This window comes from Salmo salar, chromosome 28, assembly GCF_965601325.2.
Source record: "Salmo salar chromosome 28, fSalSal1, whole genome shotgun sequence".
Lineage (NCBI taxonomy): Eukaryota > Metazoa > Chordata > Actinopteri > Salmoniformes > Salmonidae > Salmo > Salmo salar.
This window is the reverse complement of record NC_138318.1, coordinates 14,414,116-14,432,677: the sequence shown is the minus strand read 5'-3', so window position 1 is coordinate 14,432,677 and position 18,562 is coordinate 14,414,116. Positions and strand designations below refer to the sequence as shown.

The 18,562-nt window shown below is 42.1% G+C and overlaps 1 protein-coding gene across 1 annotated transcript in view; it reads left to right on the top strand.

The window, feature by feature from the left end:
• Positions 1-18,562, top strand: part of dnah9 (dynein, axonemal, heavy chain 9) — a 124,287-nt gene that overhangs the window by 78,464 nt on the left and 27,261 nt on the right. The window contains exons 62-67 of the mRNA XM_014179529.3: positions 6,796-6,960; positions 9,934-10,074; positions 11,513-11,683; positions 11,898-12,020; positions 14,245-14,438; positions 16,398-16,546. Of these exons, the coding sequence (XP_014035004.3) occupies positions 6,796-6,960; positions 9,934-10,074; positions 11,513-11,683; positions 11,898-12,020; positions 14,245-14,438; positions 16,398-16,546 (943 nt within the window). The remainder of the gene's footprint in view (positions 1-6,795; positions 6,961-9,933; positions 10,075-11,512; positions 11,684-11,897; positions 12,021-14,244; positions 14,439-16,397; positions 16,547-18,562) is intronic.

Here is an 18,562-nt window from a genome sequence, read left to right as displayed (position 1 = left end):
ATCTAGTTTGGAGTGGACTACATCGTATTTCGTTTTGGCTAAATCGAGTTGTTCCTGCAGATGACGATTTTGTTCGAGAGTTTGTGCTCGTTCATCGTCATAAGTATTTGCAATTACTTTTAATTGTTCCGATTTCAAACGCAGTTCCTCGACTAGCAGAATGTTTTCATTTCCTGCTTTTGTCAATAGTTGCTCAGTTCTCTCCACCTGTGCCCTCATGTTAGCCATGTCTTGCTCGTGCTTCAGCTGTGCACTGTGGTATTGGACCGATGCCAACCTTTGATGGCGATACATAAGTGCTAAAGTGGAGAGAACAGTCACAAAGCCTGTATTTGATGGTTGATTTTGGAGAGCGTTCGCAATTTCGGCTGTTGTTTTTCTAATGGCATAATTAGGGTTGGTATCACTGCTGAGGTCAGAGATCAATCCTTTTATGGGTGGAGGTTCACTAATTAGCGGAGGAGTGGTGACCACCTCCTTTGGTAGCTTGCACATTATTAGAAAAATTTAGAGGAAAAATGTTCCTATTTTTTTTCAATGTTTGGGTTTGGAATTCATTGGAAGCTGCAAAGACAAGTTTAATCTATTTATAGATGTTGACGAACCATCAGTACTGTACCAGTAATGTGGAAGTTGGACGTGAATGAATTTGCAAAAGCAAATTGAATTAATTAATCAATGCCAATGATTAATCCTACCTGGGTAGGCTATCTGGGTATTAAACTTGAATTAACCTGAGAGGTTGCTTCATTTAGGTTAATATGGGAAGTTTAAAAGTGTCTTATTTGATTGCAAGAACATTAAGGTATGTTCAACAATTTAACTTATTAAATTGAATGAGATGATAATCCATACAATCTCCATTGATTGGATATCATAAGTGTAAACAGTAGATCAAATGTTGGGAACACTCCCCACTATGGTACACTTCTTCCTTGGGCCGAAGCCACATGGGATTCCCGCTGGGGCGGGACTTCTGTCAGTACTGGATTACTGAATGGGTTTTGCAAAAACCAAATTTTACTGATTGATCAATTTTAATGATAAATCAAACCTGTATAGGCTGTTTGGGATTTAAACTTTAATTAACCTGAGAGGTTTATTCATCTAGGTTAATGTGGAAAAAGATTACAATGTCTCATTTAGAAAACTCATCAATTTGGATATTATTTAAACTTGAGAATGTAAATCTGGCAATTTCCCTTATTAGTTCAATTGAAAAAGACATCGATATCCGTCTGGATATCACGAGTAACGACTTGAGTGTCACCTGACTAATTATTTGAAGGAAAGTACTGGTGACTTCTTCAGAGGTCCCTGCTGGCACACGCTGAAATCCAACTCAAGTCGGATGAATTACCATGTGGCACAAATAAAATGGCTGTTTTCCCTTTTGTTAGCTTAGCATCTCGAGCAAGCTAATGCTACTTGATGCCTGAAAAATGCTCAACATAGGATTCCCTTGGCAAGGGAAAGGTTTTACTTATAACGTATTATGTTCAAACCCTTTTCGGCGATATTTGACGATGTTTTAACCGGAACTCGCGGCAAACAACAAGATACACCGTGGTCTACTCGCATCGAAACGCGAGAGAGACAGAGAGATACTTATCGCTGGTCAAGCTAATCTCTCCTAAATTTCAATCGGCTGGGTCTTTGTCCTCGCTCGAGAAATTAATAATGACCTAGCCAACACGCGTCTGAAACGCGAGAGGCAGAAATACTTAGCGTTTGGCCAAACGCGCTATTTCTCAGATAGCTTTATCAGCTTTATCAGCCATCATATATACATGTATAGTTTATGCTACCCGCTGACTACGTCAGAGCACAACACGGAGGCGATTCTCCAGAGCACACACACACCAATAATTCCAGTCTACAATTCCCATAATGTATATAATGAACTTGGTATATTATGTAATCTGCTTTTCAATTTTATATAGGCTGAATCAAAATGAAAGCTTCATCCTATTTTAGATTCCTCGCACGGGGGCTCCAAATGTCGTGTCTTTGGCTATGCCGGATTAAGTGATATGACATGCTAACTTATAAAATGATTTCTCTGTAATTAATATTACCTGATTAAGCTAATCATGTAAATGTAATTAACTAGAAAGTCGGGGCACCACGGAAGAACGTTTATAGAGCCGTTATCTTCCGAATAAACTCTTAAAATACTTTGTAATATTTTACCTCGATAGCAGTCAATATTAACCCTTGTCTTATTTTCAGTCTCATAATGAAAGTTGTAAATTCTTGGCTATCTTCACGAACCCTGGCTAACAAGTTGAATCAGCAATACAAAATTGGGTTTAATTATTTATTTACTAAATACCTAACTAATCACACAGAATTACAAATACACAGAATACAATGATGTCATACAGAATTCACCCCTGGTGAACGGAACCTGTATGAAAGCTGGTTACACAAAGGAAAGGGGGTTAGGCTTGAATGAAAGAGCGGGAAGATTTAGGAACACAGAAACAGCAGCTATGCTATCGTAAATACATTATCTTATGCATTCTAAATTACCGCCCATTTGGAAAAGGAAAATGCAATAAATATTTACTCTGAGCTGCGCTTCGGTAGATTGGTCATAGATGCTGGCCGGGTTGGCCAACAGATCTCCCTGTTTTCGGAAGAATGTCAATGGTGGTCAATTGGATACGTGGTGGTATCTTCGTCTGGTTGTTAGACTGGATCCGTCGTCCGTCCTTTCCTAGCCCACGTAAGCAGCGGCCGCTGCTAACTCAACGGCTAGGAAGTAGCACTTCTGTAGTGAATAAGCTCAAAGTTCATACCATTCGCCACCAAAGCTCACGCCGAGGTTGGCTTAGTTCTGTTCTTGACATGTGTGTCCTTCTAACGTAGAGGCTGCAGACCTCCCGTACTGGAACAACTGGTTATCTTTTCGTCAAAGGCTTATATAGTGGAGAGGGGGAGGGAGGTGTTTCATCGTTTATAACCCCTGTCTCTTCACAGGGTTGGGCCACTGATCTGGTAGGGCACTTTCCTTATGAAAACCCAATTCTCTCATTTGGAAGCTAAAATTACATTTAATCTCCTAACAAACAATTTCCATATCAAACATTTCAATTGCATAACAATTCCATGTGACTCTGATAACTAGAGGGCATATACTTTCTCAGGTACAGTTTATGTCGTCCTGTCATCAATCATAATGTCTCAGATGACAACTGAAATGAAATCCATACTCATTACGTTATCAAGCATATTTCCAACTGGTTTTATTAACAAAATATGGTTCCTTTCCCCATTTGTTTGATGTTCCCAGACTCTCTATGTTTAACACAGGCTATTCAAGTCCTTCAGTAGATTCAGAGAGGGGAAGGGAGAAAGGTATTTATGGGGGGGGGGGGGTCATAAACCTTACCCACAGGCCAACGTCATGACAGCACACACACACACACACAGATGGGCACACACACACACAGATGGGCACACACACACAGAGATGGGCACATACAAACACGCACACACGTACACAGAGATGGGCACACACACACACAGAGATGGGCACACACACACACAGATGGGCACACACACACACACACAGAGATGGGCACACACACACACACACACAGATGGGCACACACACACACAGATGGGCACACACACACACACGAGATGGGCTCATACACAGAGATGGGCTCACATACACAGAGATGGGCACACACACACACACAGACGGGCACTTACAAACACAAACACACACAGAGATGGGCTCACACACACAGAGATGGGCTCACACACACACAGAGATGGGCTCACACACACAGAGATGGGCTCACACACACACAGAGATAGGCACACACACACACCACAGGGGCACACACACACCCCCGATGGGCACACACACACAGAGATGGGCACACACACACAGATGGGCACATACACGCACAGAGATGGGCACACACACACACAGAGACGGCACACACACACAGACGGGCACACACACAGATGGGCACTTACAAACACACACACAGATGGGCACACGCACACAGAGACGGGCACAGACACACACACAGAGATGGGCACACACACAGAGATGGGCACACACACACAGATGGGCACACACACAGATGGGCACACACAAACACAAACGCACACAAAACAGCAGTGTTATTTTAAGCCGCCCGTGTGTCCCCTCAGCAAAACGCAGCGGTGAAGTGAAATGTGATTTAATGAAGCTTGTTTAATTAGCATTTCATGAAGATGGGAGGAGAGGAAGAAGAAGAAGAGGAAAAAGAGGGGAAGGAAAAGACGTGATGTGGAACTCTTATCTTTTTAATTAACGTTAAAAGTTAAGCAGGGTAAACGCGTGGCTAACTCCATGCACCTGCTTTCCAAACAATTCCCAGTAGAATTTGTTTATTTGGTTATAACCTGTTCTGTGTTCCCCAGTAAACAACACGTTTCCTCTCTACTGACTGATAACAATCACAGTACTGATAGGAGGCTGTAAATAGAGCCTGTCTGTAGACCTGTTTATTGTCTCTGAATAAACTTCATGTCATTATTCCTCTAATGAGTTTAGAGTTTAGCTACTGAGCTGAATAGGATAGTTTGGATACTGGATGCTGATTAGTTGATAGGCATTAGTTATTCATGATAATCCACGGGTAATAATATAATATATGCCATTTAGCAGACGCTTTTATCCATAGCAATTTAGTCATGCAAGGATCCATTTTACATACGGGTGGTCATGGGAATCGAACCCACTACCCTAGCGTTATAAGCGCCATGCTCTTCCAACTAAACTACAAAGGACCGTAATGCCTGATAACAGTTACATTTGAAATATTCCCTTTCCCATAGTCCAGCCAGGCAATTCATAAACTTTATCTCCACTGGAATAAAAATGTTGCCAACATTAGATGTTTTATTCAAACAGCGGGGGTTTGTATAAACCTTGCTGCGCTTTGCGTTCACGTGGAGCCTACGAACAGCTGTAAACTGTGTGTTATTCTCGATAATCCATGGGTTCTCTTGCCTTATTGCTTAATGAACTCATCCAAAGTCCAGTTAAGAAGTGTTAAATGTCAACACTCCATTTTCAGCGAGGGGGACACCCATAGAAACCCCCTAACGAGTCTAATAACGTCCTCCCACTCCTGTGCAGTGTTTTTGTGTGTGTGTGTGCGTACATGAGTGTGTGTCTGATGCAGCCTAGGAGAGTGGGAGAGTGAGGGAGAGAGAGAGCGATCCGTTTTCCATATTGCCTCACCAGGGCTGTTCACTGGCTCTCAGTAATCATCTGCCTGAAATGATAGATGTATTATCTCTTTTTAATCCCAATTAGGGATTTCGACTCTATCTGGTTAATTGTTTGTTTTTCCCAGGCCGGGTAATTACGTGAACAATATGCCGACTGAGAACTAAACATTAATAACTGACTTGTTATTAAAAATTGGGGGTGTTTTGATGTGGAGAGCTTTGCCATCGTACAGTGGAAAAAGAGGAGAGACAGAAGAGAGGAGAAGGTCAAGGTCGTGACGTGAATTCACAGGGCAAATTGCTTCACTTGAACCCCTCCTCCAATTATACATATACTTGTTTCTCCAATTATGTACCTCCAATTATATACAGTATGTCCTTGACACCATTCTTGCTACTGATTTGGAACACATTGGCATGTAATTGTTTTGGGACTAACTAGAATCAATCACCCAACCAGGTTACAACTAAGAAGCAATCAGTAGAAGAGCAGGAAGACTGTGCAGGAAAGTTTTTTGGGGGGGATGAAACGGCAGGAGGCCAAGCAGAGCGAAGGACAACGAAACAAGGGTCCTGTCTATCTTTGAAAAGTGAAAGTTTTGTGGTACCCTGGCATTTTAAAACAAAGGGTGTTAAAACCAAAGCATTGAGGTTTTCTCAGAAGGCCAGGTTCACCTCTCCATATGGTGTGCGATGATTAATACCCCTTAATCCAGGCCATGTGCAGGCATTCAGGAGTGCTTTTGTGTATGCCTCGGTGTGTGTGTGTGTGTGGGCGATCCGTCCAGCGTCTGTCCGTGTGTTTGTGTTTGTTTGGGTGACCATCAAAGCCTGTGGATCCTGCAGCAGCATCGACTCTCTCATCAGACGGCAGCAGGGTGGTGGAAGTCTGTTGGCCGCTGCTTGATGTCCTCAGCCTTGAGAGGAAGACATTCTAATCCACCCCAGAGCCTCCTCTTCATCTATCCAGATAGCCCATGCAGAGACCATTGATTGCTTCTGCCTTTGAGGCATCCTTCAGTATGCCTGCGCTGAATTAAGCCCCCATCATCACCTTTAATGTGTGTTTATCTACCACCAGCAGTAATTAGTGTCCCGAATCAACGATGGGCCACACGTAGTTCAACAGTGTTTCTAATCAAACATGACCATCGTCCAACCCTGAGCAACCCATCGCCCTTGGTGCATTGTTTACCTCAAGGAACTTTTGAGGTTCGCCAAGGATAGAATAGAATAGACTAGAACTTTACTGTCCACCCTGAGAGCGACATTAGCATTTGGCTTCACCTCACGTGATAGAAAATAACCCCAGGTCAGCCGCTACGGAAGAGAGAGGATTTGTTTTAATGGCTGCCATTTACGCCTCTCTCTGTTCTCTGTCATTTTGTGTCCTTCAGTTCTTTATTTGGGTTTCTTTGAGTTTGTTAATCTCACCTTTTTGACCCTTGTGTGTAGTGTCTCTGTGTATTTTACTGCAAAGTTTTATTTCATCTGTGTTTTAGTCCAATCTTTATTTGCCATTTGTTTATTTCTGTCTGTATGTTACTGTAGTGGAACCTGACGAAGCAGCAGAATGGTTTTAAGATCACGTTGAAGATCCTGGAGGACAACCTGCTGTCCCGTCTCTCCTCCGCCTCAGGGAACTTCCTGGGAGACACAGAGCTGGTGGAGAACCTGGAGATCACCAAACGCACTGCCGCAGAGATAGAGGAGAAGGTTCTCTCTCTTTTATTATCTCTATTTTTATCTCTGTTTCTGAGTCTCTGTCTCTCTCGCTTTCTCTCTTTCTAGCTTTCTTTCTCTCTCTCTCATCTCTGTGAAATAGCAGGAGAGGAGAAGATGGTTTTGGAGTTTAGGATGGTTTGAGTTAATATTGGAGCGGGTCTGGGTTGAAATATTTCCGAGTATATAAGCCTGAGGTAGACTGCCATTAGGGTTTAGCTTGTGCCTAAACTGATTTGACGGGAGAGGGGAACCTATGCTCTCTGACATATACAGTTGAAGTCAGAAGTTTACATACACCTTAGCCAAGGTCAGTTAGGATCACCACTTTATTTTAAGAATGTGAAATGTCAGAATAATAGTAGAGAGAATGATTTGTTTCAGATTTTATTTCTTTCATCACATTCCCAGTGGGGCAGAAGTTTACATACACTCAATTAGTATTTGGCAACATTGCCTTTAAATTGTTTTACTTGGGTCAAACTTTTCGGGTAGCCTTTCACAAGCTTCCCACAATAAGTTGGGTGAATTTTGGCCCATTCCTCCTGACAGAGCTGGTGTAACTGAATCAGGTTTGTAGGCCTCCTTGCTCACACACGCTTTTTCAGTTCTGCCCACACATTTTCTATATGATTGAGGTCAGGGCTTTGTGATGGCCACTCCAATACCTTGACTTTGTTGTCCTTAAGCCATTTTGCCAGAACTTTGGAAGTATGCTTGGAGTCATTGTCCATTTGGAAGACCCATTTGCAACTAAGCCTTAATTTACTGACTGATGTCTTGAGATGTTGCTTCAATATATCCATATCATTTTCCTTCCTCATGATGACACCTATTTTGTGAAGTGCACCAGTCCCTCCTGCAGCAAAGCACCCCCACAACATGATGCTGCTGCCACCGTGCTTCATGGTTGGGATAGTGTTCTTCGACTTGCAAGCCATCCCATTTTTCCTCCAAACATAATGATGGTCATTATGGCCAAACAGTTCTATTTTTGTTTCATCAGACCAGAGGACATTTCTCCAAAAAAGTACGATCTTTGTCCCCATGTGCAGTTGCAAACCGTAGTCTGGCTTTTTTATGGAGGTTTTGAAGCAGTGGCTTCTTCCTTGCTGAGCGGCCTTTCAGGTTATGTTGATATAGGACTCGTTTTACTGTGGATATAGATACTTTTGTACCTGTTTCCTCCAGCATCTTCACAAGGTACTTTGCTGTTGTTCTGGGATTAATTTGCACTTTTCGCACCAAAGTACGTTCATCTCTAGGAAACAGAACGTGTCTCCTTCCTGAGTGGTATGACGGCTGCGTCGTCCCATGGTGTTTATACTTGCATACTATTGTTTGTACAGATGAACATGGTACCTTCAGGTGTTTGGAAATTGCTCCCAAGGATGAACCAGACATATGGAGGTCTACAATTTTTTTTCTGAGGTCTTGGCTGATTTCTTTTGATTTTCCCATGATGTCAAGCAAAGAGGCACTGAGTTTGAAGGTAGGCCTTGAAATACATCCACAGGTACACCTCCAATTGACTGAAATGATGTCAATTAGCCTATCAGAAGCTTCTAAAGCCATGCCATCATTTTCTGGAATTTTCCAAGCTGTTTAAAGGCACAGTCAACTTAGTGTATGTAAACTTCTGACCCACTGGAATTGTGATACAGTGAATTATTGTCACGCCCTGACTTTGTGTGTCGTTGCTTTCTGCACTGCATGTAGCTTTTTGCATGTAGCTTTACGGTCGTTTTCGTATTTTGTTGTTTTTCCCGGTGTCATTGTTAAATACAAGAAAATGTACGCCTACTACGCTGCACCTTAATCTCATTCCAACAACGGACGTAACAATTATAAGTGAAATAATCTGTCTGTAAACAATTGTTGGAAAAATGACTTGGTTCATGCACAAAGTAGATGTCCTAACCGACTTGCCAAAACTATAGTTTGTTAACAAGAAATGTGTGGAGTGGTTGAAAAACACATTTTAATGACTCCAACCTAAGTGTATGTAAACTTCCAACTTCAACTGTAGTATGCAAAGGTACGACCAAGCCAGACGTCTGCTCTCAATGCTACTGTAAACCCTAAGCAAGTGGGGACGTCGTAGCCCCCCACCTTTTCGGAAAGATCTCACGCTCTCTCTGTCTCTGTCTCTGTCTCTGTCTCTGTCTCTGTCTCTCTCTCTCTCTCTCTCTCTCTCTCCGATATTAGCAATGGTACTTTATTAACCTTTTACTGCAGTGGGCCAAATCAGGGTCACGGAGAGTGTTTCTTGGTAGTCTTTAACAAATCTACTTTGAAACAAAAGTATACACCTCACACATGTGGTTATAGGCTTAAAAAAAGAAGAACCTGCACCATGTCAGATAAAAAAAAACCCATTGAGTTATGAAAAATATTAATAACATTCTACCCATGTGGCCACTAGAGCGTGATTTGGTCATTTGACTGCAGGACAGGGTAATCTCCACGTCTAGCTCTCCACCTCTAGAGACGACCCTACAGATGTTTTTGAATACACAGTATATTTAGATACTGATGCAGAGGCTCCTGCTCACTGCTTACTGTCCTCGCTAACTGTAGATCGAAACGTTGGCACAATCACAAATTGTGAAACTTGGCAGTAGAAAAGCTCTTCATTAGGCTCAAGGACACCGCTTAGAGACTGAGATGTGAGAGTGGATTCCTTTACAAAGTGCCACTACTTTGGTAATACTGGCGCAGTATGTTGAGTAAATGTGTGGCAACATATTTTTCACCTTCTCTATAGGCATGTTGAATTGGATCATTAAATTGGAAGGGCTGCTTTGTTCAGTGGGAGATGATGTTATTGTACTCTCTGTTATAATTTGCTATAATTTCCCTGGCTGGTGAATGAATCCTATGTGTGTTTTACGTGCCTTTGTGTGTGCATTTACGTGTGTGTTTATGTGTGTATGTGTGTGTGTGTTTGCTGTGTGTGTATTGCAGGTGAAAGAAGCCAAGGTGACTGAGGCCAAAATCAACGAGGCGCGGGAGCACTATCGGCCCGCGGCAGCCCGAGCATCCTTATTGTACTTCATAATGAACGACCTCAATAAGATCCACCCGATGTACCAGTTCTCTCTCAAGGTACACCCACCTCTCTATTGACCTGACCTGTTATTGACACTCCCTAGTGAGCACACACACAGTTCACTGTTCTCTCTTTCTCTAGGTACTTTCTCTAATAACCCACCGTGTTTCTCCCGGCCTCAGAGCTCCCCAGTGAGCTAAGTCTTTACCCACGCTGCTCTGTTTTCTGCCTTTTCCTCCATTAGCTCCCAGTGTTTTATGCTTTCTGCTCTTTGTGTTTGTCGCTTCCTAACGCTGTTATGCTTCACCTAACGTCCCTGCTATTGTCACCCTCCAAAGCACTGAGGAGTCACGGGGTGAGATATGGTTTGCAATCACACTGCTCTCTGCAGGTAGCTAGCCACCCTGGGCCAACTGTAGAGAGTTTAAAGGCCCAGTGCAGTCAAAAACGTGATGTTCCAATATTTGATATATATTTCCACACTATGAGGTTGGAGTAATGCTGTGGCAATTTGAAAATGATGATGATGCCCTTTTAGTGTAAGAGCTGTTTGAAATTTCAGCCTGTTTTGGTGGGATGAAGTTTTGGCCTGCCTGGTGACATCAAAATTAGTTCACCAATAAGAAAAAGAGTTACAAACCTCTCTTCCAATAACAGCAAATGTTCCGTTTTCCCCTCACACTCAAACCACTCCCAGCAAAATTCTTGCTAAGAAGCTTTTTTTTACCCTATTTCTCCCCAATTTCTTGGTATCCAATTGGTAGTTACAGTCTTGTCTCATCGCTGCAACTCCCGTATGGACTTGGGAGAGGCGAAGGTCGAGAGCTGTGCGTCCTCCGAAACACAACTCAACCAAGCTGCACTACTTCTTGACACAATGCCCACTTAATCGGGAAGCCAGCCATGTCAGCGTGCACTGTGCCCGGCCCACCACAGGAGTCGCTAGTGCACGATAGGACAAGGACATCCCTGCCGGCCAAACCCTCGCCTAACCCGGACAACGCTGGGCTAATTGTGCGCCTCCCCATGCATCTCCCTGTCGCGGCCTGGACTCTAACCCAGAATCTCTACTAGCACAGCTAGCACTGCGATACAGTGCCTTAGACCACTGCACCATTTGGGAGCCCCTCTTCTGGACAATTTTAATTGAAAACAATCACAGTAAGGTACTTAATTGTTACCCAGAAATGATTTGATATTGAGATAAAAACGGCTGCATTGGACCTTTCATCAGATGAAATGTCTCTGCTGTAGATAAAACGCACAGGGCAGACTCATATATTTTAAATACAGTCTGTTGTACATTTGCCAGCCAGCTCGTACTTTAGATATGTTTCAGGAAATAAATCATTTGGGTTCTAGAAGTGTGTCTGCTATCCATTGTGTTTTTATGCTCTAGGCGTTCAGTGTGGTGTTCCAGAATGTTTTATCCATAGTGTTTCTTATCCTAGGCAATACTGAGGCTGTTCTATCCATTGTGTTTCTATGCTACAGGCGTTTAGTGTAGTGTTCCAGAAAGCCGTACTGAAGGCCCAGGCAGACGAGGTGTTGAAACAGAGAGTGTCTAACCTGATAGACAGCATCACTGTCCAAGTGTTCCAGTATACCACCAGAGGCCTATTCGAGTGTGATAAACTCACATACATCGCACAGCTCGTCTTCCAGGTACACAGAAAGTCAGAGTTCAAAGTTCAGTAAAAGCTTTATTGTACATTTTTGGTCAAATAGAAATGTTTTTACATGTCATAACATAGTGACGAATATTAGCTACTGATCATTGCCCTTTAAAACTGCGGTCTCCTTTTTTGTCTTTAAAAAATAACAATATAGGAATGAATGTTATTTTGACAGTATATGTTTTTTGTCATTGTGAACCCAGATCCTGTTGATGAATAAGGAGATCAACCCTACAGAGTTAGATTTCCTGCTGAGGTATCCCGTCCAACCAGGAGTGACCTCTCCTGTCGACTTCCTGTCCAACCATTCCTGGGGCGGTATCAAGGTGAGACAAACAGGATGTGAAGATGTCAGACCTTCACAGTTGAGGTTGAAGACGCTTCTAACCACAGATCTAAGATAAGTTTACCCCACAAAAGCCAAACCTTTACCATCAGGGGACAACATGCTACTTTAAATCAGTGTCTAGGGGTAAATTCGTCCTACTACATACTTTAGAACAAACCATCCACTGACTATCCTTGTCATTTACGTATGACTGAACTCCCCTTTTCCCCTGTAGTTATTTTAGCACTTAGTCTGTTTCCACTCCATAACTCAGTACATCTGTGGAAGATAACAGAACATAATGTGTACAGTGAAGTTTACTTCCACTACAATAAAGCAACCTTGGTCCTCCAGTACCCCCAACAGTACACATTTTTTTTGTAACCCTGGACAAGCACACCTGATTCAACTTGTTAACTAATCATAAAGCCCTGGATCGAATCCAGTGTGTTTGTCCAGGGCTCCAACAAAAATTTGAACTGTTGGGGGTACTGGAGGACCGGAGTTGGGAAACACTGCAAAAGAGCATTACCGCTAAAACATGTATGAAATAATAAAGGCATGCCATTCTTTTTACAAAAGTGTTCATTTGAGAAGTTGCTGCCTCTCGTGGGTTCACTACTCTCACATATATTAGGTGAAATACCACATTGTGACACCACAGCGGCAAGATGTGTGACCTGTTGCCACGAGAAAAGGGCAACCAGTGGTGCACAAACACCATTGTAAGAGGTGGAGTGCAAAAGAGAGGGAGAGAGAGAGGGAGAGAGATCTTTCCCGAAAAGGTGGGGGGCGACGACGTCCCCACTTGCTCAGGGTTTACAGTAGCGTTGAGAGCAGACGTCTGGCTACTGTACGCCAGAGAGCATAGTTCCCCCTCCCATCAAATCAGTTGATGTAGAAGCTAAACCCTAATGGCAGTGTACCTCAGGCTTTCGTACTCATAAATATTTCAACCCGGACCCTCTCCACTATTAATGACCCTAAACTCCAAAACCATCTTCTCCTCTCCTGCTATTCCACAGAGATGTCGGTCTAGGTACCATTCATTTCATTCAGTCAGTCTGGTTCTTATCGCGGTTAGGAACATAATCAGTTGGAGAGGATGAGATCCTGTGATAATGACTGGTGGCCGTGGCCCTCTTAGATGATATTAGAAGGATGGGATGGGTAGGAAGCCACAGGGGGCTGTAGTATTTTCTCCTGACCCGAGAATCTGCCAACCCAGATACTGGTAATTAACTCAGTGGAGGAGTTGGAGTGACTTCATCTTAGCTCATTAAGGGCCGTGGTGGGTATTTCCGGGGAAGGAGTTGTGATGTTCTTCGATAGGACCTTGACTTGATTGACAGAGACTGAGAGGACAGGTGTTTGTGTGTGTGTGTGTGTGTGTGTGTGTGTGTGTGTGTGTGTGTGTGTGTGTGTGTGTGTGTGTGTGTGTGTGTGTGTGTGTGTGTGTGTGTGTGTGTGTGTGTGTGTGTGTGTGTGTGTGTGTGTGTGTGACATTCAGAGCACTCTGTGAGGCCACTGTTTTTCAGAGATCCAAAGCTGAGATAAGAACAAATGCTGTCAGATAAAAGTCTAGAGTATGTGCCAGGTTTGTGCTGCCGAAGCATATTCCCCTTTCCTACCCGCTGTTATAAACAGTCTAATGTCTACTCAGCACTATGGTTTGAATAAATACAATTCATATTGGCGTAAGAGAAGATAAGCACTCTGTCTTATTATGCGACTTTTCCAACCCAAACTTTTCTCCTTTGTGGCACTTATATGAGGTAAACAATAAGAGCAAATAACCATTTGTTCATCCTTAGAAAGGTTTCAGAGCCGGTGGGAAAATACTGTGTATATGAATTAACCCCTGCCTATATGTACATTCAGTATCTACCTCAATTACCACATATCCCTGCACATTGATATTGTTATGGTAGTCCTTGAATATAGCTTTATTCCTGTGTTTTATTTCTCATGTGTTTTTATATTTTCTTTATTATTTAACTCTGTATCATTGGGGAAGAGCTTGTAAGTAAGCATTTCACATGTGACAAATACAATCTTATTTTATTTTATGAGAACAAGTTTTGTATACATGGTTACTTTGGATGAGGGACTGTATATCTATGAATTAATCTATATTCACCAGAGTTGGAGTTTCTGGCAAATGTTTAATGCATATTTTTTTGCGTCCGCTTTCCTCTTGTACATTCATCCCTCCATCCCAGTCTCTGTGTTCCATGGACGAGTTCCGTAACCTGGACCGGGACATGGAGGGTTCGGCCAAGCGTTGGAAAAAGTTTGTGGAGTCGGAGTGTCCTGAGAAGGAGAAGTTTCCTCAGGAGTGGAAGAATAAGAGTTCCCTACAGAGACTGTGTATGATGAGGGCCATGAGGCCTGACCGCATGACCTACGCTGTGAGGTGAAATATCAAATACCTTACCCTCTGACCTACTGTTAGAGGATATACAGTACAACTGTGGTTCTGTTTTTTTTGTGAGGATATCTTTTGAATTTCCCTGTCCCACCAATGAACAAACATAATATAATGTAAACACCTAACATTTAACCCAGTGGCCATTGACCACAGCTACAGTATGTAATAGTTATTTCATAGAAAAGTAATAAATAGTATGTTTGTATGAGTTCATTTTCAGCTTTTAAACTAACCACCATAAGGCTCTGCAGTACGAATGTGTATTATGTACAGATAACTACCAAAATAAAGGAAACATTTACTCAAGTGTTTCCTTTATTTGGGCAGTTACGTGTACAGTACCAGTTAAGAGTTTAGACACACCTACTCATTCAAGGGTTTTTCTTTATTTTTACTATTTACTACATTGTAGAATAATAGTGAAGACATCAAAACTATGAAATAACACATATGGACTCATACAGTATCCAGAAAACTGTTAAAGATTCTTCAAAGTAGCCACCCTTTGCTTTGATGACAGCTTTGCACACTCTTGGCATTCTCTCAACCAGCTTCATGAGGTAGTCATCTGGAATGCATTTCAATGAACAGGTGTGCCTCATTAAAAGTGAATTTGTGGAATTTCTTTCCTTCTTAATGCGTTTGAGCCAGTCACTTGTGTTGTGACAAGGTAGGGGTGGTATACAGAAGATAGCCCTCTTTGGTAAAAGACCAAGTCTATATTATGGCAAGAACAGCTCAAATAAGCAAAGATAAATTACAGTCCATCATTACTTTAAGACATGAAGGTCAGTCAATGCGGACAATTTCAAGAACTTTGAAAGTTTCTTCAAGTGCAGTCGCAAAAACCATCAAGCGCAATGATTAAACTGGCTCTCATGAGGACCGCCACAGGAAAGGAAGACCCAGAGTTACCTCTGCTGCAGAGGATAAGTTAGTTAGAGTTACCAGCCTCAGAAATTGCAGCCCAAATAAATGCTTCACAGAGTTCAGAAAGTAACAGACATATCTCAACATCAAATGTTCAGGTCAAATTGCTTCATGGTCAAATTTCTGCAAAGAAACTACTACTAAACTACTACTAAAGGACACCAAAGAAGAGACTTGCTTGGGCCAAGAAATACGAGCAATGGACATCCAACCTTTGTCTTGTGAGACGCAGAGTAGGTGAACAGATCATCTCTGCATGTGTGGGTCCCACCGTAAAGCATGGAGGAGGAGGTGTGATGGTGCTTTGCTGGTGACACTGTCTGTGATTTATTTCGAATTCAAGGCACATTTAACCAGCATGGCTACCACAGCATTCTGCAGCGATACACCATTACATCTGTGTCTGCTCTTAGGCTGTATAAGGGATATCACCTCCAGGCTGTATAAGGGATATCACCTCCAGGCTGTATAAGGGATATCACCTCCCGGCTGTATAAGGGATATCACCTCCAGGCTGTATAAGGGATATCACCTCCAGGCTGTATAAGGGATATTTGACCAAGAAGGAGAGTGATGGAGTGCTGCATCAGATGACCTGGCCTCCACAATCACCCGACCTCAACCCAATTGAGATGGTATGGGATGAGTTGGACCGCAGAGTGAAGGAAAAGAAGCCAAAAAGTGCTCAGCATATGTGGGAACTCCTTCAAGACTGTTGGAAAAGCATTCCAGCTGAAGCTGGTTGAGAGAATGCCAAGAGTGTGCAAAGCTGTCATCAAGGAAAAGGGTGGTTACTTTGAAGAATCTAAAATCTAAAATCTATTTTGATTTGTTTAACCCTTTTTTGGTTACTACATGATTCCATATGTGTTATTTCATAGTTTTGATGTCTTCACTATTATTCTACAATGTAGAAAATAGTAAAAATTAGAAAAGCCCTTGAATGAATAGGTGTTTCCAAACTTTTGACTGGTACTGTATGTATTGAACATATATCATCATGTCTCCCCACAGAGATTTTGTGGAGGAGAAGCTGGGGAGTCAGTATGTGGTTGGCAGGTCGCTTGACTTTGCTGTGTCCTTTGAGGAGTCTAGTCCTGCCACACCCATGTTCTTCATCCTCTCTCCTGGAGTAGACCCACTGAAGGACGTGGAAAAACATGGTAATGGGGTCACCTACACTGTTAACACCAATGTGCTGTCATTACTCAAAAATGTTGAGGAAACTTGTTGCACTTAATATCAAATAAAATCAAATTGTATTAGTCACATGCGCCGAATACAACAAGTTCCATACACCTTACAGTGAAATGCTTACTTACGAGCCCCTAACCGACAGTGCAGTTTCAAAAATATATCTGAGTACAGTTATTTCAAATGTTTTTGTAGTCATTACTCTGCTGTGACTTTGGGCTAATTAATATTTAAGATAATTTTCTGATTAACCGGTATAGTGGTAATGCTATCAACAATATCATTTTACTATCGTCGAGCTCTGGAACCTCAAGACCCTGATCACTCGCAAAATAACTTAATGCCACAAATAGTTAACTCAATGTTTTATTTACTAGTGTAAATAAGTTGGAAAATTAGGTAGTTAACAAAATACAATATCAAGGCAGGGTATAATGGGATTCAATACAGTTATTGAGGTGAGAGTCACAGGTCCATATAAATGAATTTCCGTACTCAACTCAGGCACGTACAATAGTACATTCACAAGACTTTTGAGGATGATATGGTCTTCTTAATTGAAAGAGAGACAGTGAGTGGGCTACATCATTGACATAGGCTTTCACAACTGTGAAATTATAGAGAGCTTCACCAACCACGAATAGACAATGGGCTAGGCTACCAGTTAGCATCCGATGTGGACAATGCCAGGACAGTATTGAACATGGGCTTGTAAATTAGACCTGCCGTCTTGCAATTACTCAATGACTTCCACTAAGTTTCACACACAACGCCACTTTATATAGATAATGTAACAGGTCAAATGACTTGTATGTCATTGTTGCCTCTCATTTGGGATTCTGTTATGATGGGATGAAAATGGGATTGGATGGTTGGCCAAGTCTCTTGCAATAGTAGTCGATGAGGCCAGTGGACTGAAAATAGCTCACAGCCGAAGGAGCGAGATCTCTCTCGCTCTCAGTCCAGGAAAGTAAATTATATTAGAGAACTTCCATACAGTGAATTCTTCCTTTGGTCCAGCCGGGATGGATTGCAAACACAGTCAGTTAGTCTCCAGGGCAAACAGTGCGTTTGCAGGATCCCCTCTGGGATGATTGCTTACGTCTAAGTATGATAGGAAAAGTTGATCGGAGTTTGGTTTCCAAGGAGATGGGATCACTAATGGTGTGGCTGCACCTTGAAGAAACTCAATCTCTGCATTTCTTTGCAAATCCTGTAATTTATAGGGATACTCATATTTTGTACCTTTATTTAACTAGGCAAGTCAGTTAAGAACAAATTCTTATTTTCAATGACAGTCTAGGAACAGTGGGTTAACTGCCTGTTCAGGGGCAGAACGACAGATTTGTACCTTGTCAGCTCGGAGATTTGAACTTGCAACCTTTCAGTTACTAGTCCAGCACTCTAACCACTAGTCTACGCTGCCACCTCCTAGTGTTCTCATAGGGCTCACGAGACCAACCCGTTGATTCTAGATATTCAGCATCTCTGTTCTTATGGACAAACCTGAGATTTCCTCATAAGTGTCCACAGCATGTTTCTACTGCACAGTTTAACAATCTCTAGGATGAAGTACATCGCCTGCAGGATATTGGTAAAATGCATCCGTTCTATGTTTCAGAAGAATACCTGTTATACCCATTTTAATGACATAGAAGAATCAGAAGAAAATTCTCAAATTATGCTTCAAGTTATATCAACATGTACTGTATGAGTTTTTCAGTTTAATACATTGTTAAGGAAACGTGTTTAAATGTCCTTGCGCCATTTTCCCTTTGTCACAAAGAGTAAAAGTTAATCTCCTCCCTTGCATAATGACTGCCAGGGCTAGGAACAGTGTTAGGAGACTGCTAAGTAAGCCATTTAAAGTGGAACAAACATTTCAGTAACGGGTGCGAAAAATCTAACTAACTGATTAGATTAGTTTTGAAAAATGTATATTATTTATCTTTTGTAGCATAAGATGAATAAATGAATCACTCCAT